The 7324-nt window shown below is 37.1% G+C and overlaps 1 protein-coding gene across 2 annotated transcripts in view; it reads left to right on the top strand.

Annotated features, from left to right (window-relative positions):
- The first annotated feature begins 631 nt into the window (after nucleotides 1–631).
- Nucleotides 632–7324, top strand: part of LOC137997633 (forkhead box protein L2-like) — a 9381-nt gene continuing 2688 nt past the window's right edge. Inside the window, exon 1 of one of the 2 annotated variants that reach the window (XM_068843727.1) lies at nucleotides 632–691. In XM_068843727.1, coding sequence (XP_068699828.1) covers nucleotides 636–691 — 56 coding nt within the window. In that variant the 5' untranslated portion in view covers nucleotides 632–635. Of the gene's footprint in view, nucleotides 692–4105; nucleotides 4333–7324 lie in introns of those variants that run through there. The other variant, XM_068843728.1, reaches the window with a different exon arrangement.

The raw sequence follows: 7324 nt of genomic DNA, 5'->3' as shown, positions 1-7324 counted from the left end.
ACGTAAACACTTCTTATTTGGTGTTCGCAACGAAAGAGAGCCATCCGAAGAAAAAACGTCTAGTGGAGACAGCGAACAGATCTTTCCTTTTCTCGGTAAGTATCAGAGTGGCGCATCAGAAGGTTATTAATGATGGAAACTAAACATGTTCCACATGAAAACACAGCTTGATAAATACGGGTACTTTAAAGGACTTATTCTGGTACTCTCCTCTTATTAATGTGTGAAAGGCAACCGATTTTGAGACTTGCTACAGAGTTGCATCTTTGACGCTGAATGTCTTGTTTTCAGTAATGTGATTATTTCGATTGAGATGAACAACGACATCATCTTTAAACCTTGTTTAAAACAGTTTTAATCCTCGCATGACCATATCAAACAAGTACACTCAGTGGTGCAAATGTCAATGTGGACAATTGTTCTTCTCCACGGAGGAAAAGAAAATTTGTAAAGAATCCCTGCATTCGAGGTTAAATTTCAATTGTGTTTACTTAAATCGCGGGAACACGCAGCGAAATTGCTTGAATATTTTATGACTGTTTGTACAAATAAAATACCTTTAAAACGATATCAAATATTTCAAAAGTATAAATATTTAATCAAGGTTGATTTAAGAGGCCAAAGCGCCTATTCAGATGTCATTTCTGTTAGCCCTCGCATGCGACGACTCAGCTCAAGAAATTAGCTCCAGGTAAGACTAAGATGCTTCGAAAAGGATATTTATATGAAATTTTACGTTTGCTTTTAGGTTTGACTTTTTTATTTGCCCTCAACGTACATTGTTTATTTTTCAAAAGTAAATAGAGTGGAGATATTTTCCCGTTGCGGATTCTATTTACTCCAATGTGTTGGAAAACAGTTCAATCCACCCAAGGTCCTAACAAGAAATATTTGAGAAAAACTCACTTTGTTATCAAACATGTTAAAAATGGGCATGCACTCTGCTTACTGCTGATCTTAAAATTATCAAGAAACGTCCTCATCTTGCCTGTGTGCCTTAAAAAGAACGGGGAAAAAAGACTTTCTTCTTTTTTAATTGGAATCGGTAAAAAGCCAATCAATTAAGCTTTGTTTAACGGTGATCACTTATTACAAATGACAATGGGCATTCTTAGTTACTAGAAATTCAATTTTAAAATGCGATTCTCATATTTTTTTCCCGCTAAAACTCTCACAAAGATATGAGACCACACCAACAAAGTTGTTTTCTTAATGAGGTTGTACTCAACCAAAACAAAACGAATCTTCGCAAAGCCATTGGCTTTAGATGCGTTTCTACCAGTAAGTTTGGTTTGTGAAATTATAGTCCATCAAGCCATTAATCTTTCACAACGCAATTCATATTGTCCTCGATTTAAACGAAAAACGTCGTTACCAAAAGAAAGGAAAAGGAGTCGATACTAATATAAGAGCAAGGAAATGTTAAGCAAACTTATGGTGAAAGTGCAATTAATTTTGTTCTTGTAATTCTTTGTTAAGAGATGTTAATGCTATCGAGTGACAAAGTAATAATTCGCAAAAAATCACTAAAGGTGTGCCACAAATAATATCAAATTGGTTTAAGCTAATTTGTGCTAAACTAAAGATATTGTGTCGTCTAAAATGCAACAGTAATTAATATACTTTGGTTTGGTTTTTGCGGTCGAAGTAAAGCTTACGTTTACGCTGGCAACTTTCCTTTTCTCTCCAGAAAAAAAAACCGCATAAGCAATGAGTTTGAGTGATTGCAAAGTTAAATATAAAAGAAAGGAAGTACATCCTAGTTTGTTCAGACCTACTAAGTCAATAATGCGTCTTCCACAATAGGTCGACTTGTACAAAGCCATTTCTTTCAGCTTCGCGGCACCTGTTTTCCTTTGCTTGTACTATTATCGTTGTTAACAAACACGCTTTCAAGGCGTCTTCATTCATGTTAACCCCAAACGGATTACAATGGATGACCTAGAATTTAAATGTTAGGGTGTTTCAAGAGAGCATTGTTTGACATTGTTAAAAGTTAAGTCCCCTTTTGCTTTGTAAAAACAGGCCGAGAATAAAATATGTGTTACAGAACAGTCCCCTGGGCCTTAATAAGTGACAGTTCCAAGACTCATCAGGTACCAACTGGCGCATGATGGAAAAAATCGGTAATTTCATTTGTGGGTGTCACTTGTACCAGCTATTGAAATTTTACCGTGGGAAAAAGTAGCGGAACCAACCTATTTTAATCTGTCAGATAAACAATGTAAAATAATTGAACGAAAGAAAGGGCAATGATAAAGTTGAATGAGTCGAATAAGCTTCAGTCAAGGCTAATGACAGTTTTAATTGTCTCACGACAAATTTTTATGTCGATTGACAGCAACTTATCTCTGCACTTTCCCCTTGCTGCTGTTTTTTCCCTTTAATTCTATAACTTTGTGCCGGTCGTGAGAAATATCAAAGATTATCTCGGGTGTTGCCACTTTTTGTTGTATCGTGACCGGAACTTCGAAGGAGTCCGGATAAATCCCTCTGCCGTACAGGAATGGCTGGGATAAGGATTGATTAAAACCGGCTTCGAAACCAGTTTTCCATGAAAAGTAGGCAAGGCACAAAATAGTTTATGCCGCGTCCAAACCAGTTGGAGCCCAAGCGTGAAACGTTTTGAACATTCATCGAGTCGCTTGCCATTTTTGCCTGACAATTAAGAACTTTTCTTTGCATTTGCTCTAAAAATTAATCATAAACTCTTTGCATCCCACTTCGCATCCGGACGTATTGACTTATCGTTGTTGGTTAACATTTATCCTTAGATTGACGCAAACAACAATTTGAAAAGGGTCGTTTTTCTAATCAAAAACCCAACAAATGCTTCAACCTTTTTGTCTTTGCAAATATCATCATGTATAGGAATTCTTTTCAGAAGTTAAAACATATAAAGCTCTTTTTTTTTCTAAACAGTTCTGGGTCTTGTTTAAAAGTCTGTGAAAGTGGTAATCCTTTATGAGAGAAAAAAAGGGGAAATCCTCCCTGTGCGTGAGTGGTTTCAGACTTTCCTCAATGATCGATAATTTTAAAGTTGTTTAAGTTTGCTTGCTTTGGACTTGGGGGAAAATATTTTATCTACATCCGTAAACCGGAGCCAAAATAAATAAATACCACATAAAAGATAAGTCTACAGGTGTTTCAAGTGGAATGAACGGAAAGACAGAGAACGCTATAGTGATGATAAGACACGTGAGTCTATTTGGTTTCTTCTAATCCACATTAGGTATTTCTATGTAAGGGAACGGCAACGGCAAACATATCCTTGTAATCTTGGCTGACAGGGATCATTGGTTGCAATTCAACTTAGTGATGATAAATTAAGACTAATCTTGTTGAAAAGACAAACTTAAGCGTCTGATAATTCAAGACCACCTCTAATAATCAAAGATAACGCAACGGAAACCAGACATTAGAAGGGTCATCATCACCTCATTGTCAGCTCTAAAGGGTCGCTCTTTTTATAAAGGGCAAAGATAAGGCTAATCGCTTGAAGCAATTTGATAATAAACAGTTCGGCTACGCAAGTAAAACAGAACAAAGGTAACTAAACACTGACACGAGCAGCTGCGCTAGTCAAAGCAAATTAAAAGCTTGTTAATGTTAAGAAACACCTACTTGAAGCTTTTACCAAAATTTCATTGCCAAGGTTAAGACGTGATTCCAAAGAACGCCAATCACACAGAAAAGCGACCCCCCAAAAAACGATGCTATCAAGTACAACGGCTGCAGCATGGAATGTCTTTTAACTTGAAGCGTTCGGAGTGTACTATTATTAGTGAAAGGCATAAATCGCAATCAGGTCATTAGTTTTTATCGTAAGGGAAAAAGGCATTCCAGACAATACCCATTTCAGCTCGTAACCTGAGTGACATGACAAATTGAGAAAGATAATACGACAGCGTAAAGGTTCCAAAGAATTTTCCTGCCCTTGTGATAAAAGAGTCCTATTGGATTTGACGTCTATGATAGACGTTTAACACCAAGTGGACTACTCCCGGTGGGGTACCTTAATAAAAGAAGACGTTGTTTTTCTTTGAGATGATGTTCACGCGTCGTGACAGATAGGAAGTTCGCGATTTCAACAATATACCGACACATCCTAGGTGGCGAGAGCCCCATTTCATCAGCCTGTTCTTGATCAATAAGACCGGAAGAACTTGTGATTCTCGTGAAGAGTGGACTTTTATTTCCATCGGAAAACCGTGTATTATTGATCTGTATCCAAGGCTAGATTTTTTGAATGAAACTGTAAACATTGCGAATCTTACTGCCTTTGCTGACATCTCCAAGAAGCCAGAAGCTTGGTACGCTACCTTACCCAGAGTAAGTGTGTTCAGCTCCTCAAACTTTACATTTTTTTAAGGCGGTTGATCAAAGCCTTTATTTTTTTAGATTGCAAAAATTCCTTTCCTAGATTAAAAATTAAAAATTTTCTAAAAACTATAGTTCCCTTGGCGATGGAATTAACTGTGCAGGCTTTGAACTGTAGCGTTTGATTTTCAATAACTAAATCTGATGAACTCATTTACTTGTTAGGATATCAATAGTGAATCACCTGTTGCGTTTGCGAGATGTTAACAACTTAGTTTAGGAAAAGAGTAGTTGCAAAGAGCAGAATGATTCAAATCGGCCATTTTGGTGTTCCACGATAAGACATCATTGATCGTAGAATGAACACGAAAGCCGGAGTCAGATCTACATGGCACACAAGGAAACATGCCTTTGGTACAAGAAAGTTGTTTTACGTAGAAAACAGTATTTTTTAAATTTGGACTTCAATTTACGTGGATTATAGACCATAGAATGAGGTTTTATCAAAACAAATCAATTAAGTTGCAGTGAGGTCTCACTTTAGCTGCTGCAAGGCCCACCGGTCTGCGCAAGAAACCGTTGCCGCTAACACACAAACCATGATTTTTGTACCGTAACTCTGACATCATTTATTGTTTTCCAATTTGAAACAATAAATTATTATTGATAGAAATTTACATATCTAAAACGGTATGACGGTAGCTCCGATGTAACAGTACGCTTTCATTGTAAGAGGTGTAAACATTTTTTATGGCGTTTGTGAAAGCATTTCATCAACGGCCGAGATGTCAAAATATTTTAATGGCACGTGGATTTGACAAAACTGCAATCGAGTGTTAGGTTAAACACCTTAATAGTATTCATTTCTAAAACAGTTGAAGTGAAATCCATCTTGTTAAAGAGGGCTAGATTTCGTGCGATCATAAGCAGGGATTGCCCAAACGAGATTGATGGCTCTGCGAGAAGAAAAACACTCACCATATAGCCTCAGGGAGCAACAACGCGATTTGAAGGCCCTGCATAAAAAAATAACCTTATGTCAATTTCAGCAGCATTTAATATGGCGGATAAGGGCACGATAAAGCTGTCCCTAACATTACGATGAATAGCTTTCTTAAATTTAGTATTTGCAGTAGTTTTGTCTACAAGTTCACTGCGTGTGAGGGAGTCTGCTCTAAAACAAGTACAATAATAAATGACATTTAATTTGGAGTTTCGCGAAACACAGATTAGGAAATCTACCGCAGCCAGGCTGTCATTGGTATGTGTGCACAAGCACTATTGTGAAGCGACGTTTTCGAGGTTTTTACACTCATTAACCACTTTCCAAACAGCTGACTTGTACGAATGGTGTTATCGCTTTAATGAGGTCGTGCAAAGTCTACAGAATATTGTTTCTGAATGAAGACCTTAAGTAACCTTAACATTGGCAAAATCAAAACAATGGAAAAGCGTAAACATTTCAGATGTTTCCTGTGATCAAACGCTCCCGCTTAAAAGCAGAATATGACATTCAAGGTCTTTTTTTCCCTCGTAAAATGTGGCTTGTTGCAGGAGCTGATGGAACATGGAATTTGGAAAACAAGTCAGGATTCCGCGGAATTGAATATAATGCACATGTTTGTCACTTAATTATCCTGCTCTCTCCAAGAGCAAAGCTGTCAACTGGCCCTGTTTGAAAAACCATAAATGCAATAAACGTGGCGAATACATAATCGCTATCCCGTAGTGAAATTTAGATTACTTCGGTAAACAGAATCAGCGGGGAAAGAGATAAACTTCCGTGGTCTGCTGTCAACGCTTTTCAAAGCCGGATTTAGCGAGGGCAAATCAGAGAATCAAGTTCCTTAGCGATAACTTTTGGCGAGCTAATACAGTTTCGGTTTTCGTTGACCGATTTGACTTGGCGCGCCTTGATACAGTTACTTTTGCTACAAACCTATTTCAATTAAGCCTTTCGCGAGCCAAGGCAACCGTTGTCTGAAATGTAAATATTAAGGCGATAAAAGGGGATACATCCAATCGCTGGTCTCAAATCAAGAAACAATTATGTCTAGCGCGAACTTTAGGTCTACTACCTATAGAGAATATTTCAAAAAAACCTCGAATCATTTCTCAGAGGCGCCGCACTTCACGCCAAGGTTAGCTATCCTGATTAACTTTCTAAGAATGCTTCAGCTTGCAGAAATTTAAGGATTCTAAGATACGCATAAAAACTTATTTATGATGAAAAAGTTGTAAAGTCATGGAAAGCGGTAAATGAAAATTGATTTGTTCATAATATTTTCTTTTTCTTGGGTTAAAATGGAAGCCTACCTTGTCTCAGAAATTTCTTTGGAAAGATTTGACGATGCGTAATTTTCTTGCACGAAAAAAGGTTGCGTGTTTTTCTGGCTTTTTTAAACAATAAAATACTACAGCTGTTTCCCGGGAATTTCTGAATGTCTCTTTTTGAGGAAATATTATCGGCTGAGGATCCACTTTAAAACAGAGCTAAAATTAGTAAAGCAAAATCACATTCGGCTTTCGAACAAATTAGAAAGACAAATGATTTGACTGGATCAGATAAAAGCAACAGAAGACGTATTTGCAATAAATTGACCTTTGAATTACGTTTTTCATTGCTGCCATAGGAAAACAATTCGAGAACCACACCGAGCTTATTTCCGTAGGGAAAGGGATTTTAAAGTAGCGAAAAGGCGGTTTCACGACTTGTTTCACTTGCTTTCTTTAATCATCTTGGGAGCTAAGACGGTGGATGACAATCTTTTCAAGAAGTGAAATTGTTTGTTTACAATGAATTATAAATCTTTAACAACTTGTCTGAATAAACATTTTGAATGTACACAAACCTTAATAGTACCAGCAAATACTGTAATCGGGGTGACAAGAAGGGCTTTGGCGACATAGGTTGAAATATTTACTTTTGAGGGGAGTTTATCGTATTGCAGTTACTCTAAACGATAATTAAAACTGAGGAAATAATTGCATTACGCATATTCTT

This window comes from Montipora foliosa, chromosome 3 (genome assembly GCF_036669935.1).
Source record: "Montipora foliosa isolate CH-2021 chromosome 3, ASM3666993v2, whole genome shotgun sequence".
Classification (NCBI taxonomy): Eukaryota; Metazoa; Cnidaria; class Anthozoa; order Scleractinia; family Acroporidae; genus Montipora; species Montipora foliosa.
The sequence above is the reverse complement of the archived record's forward strand: the minus strand, read 5'-3'. Positions and strand labels throughout refer to the sequence as shown.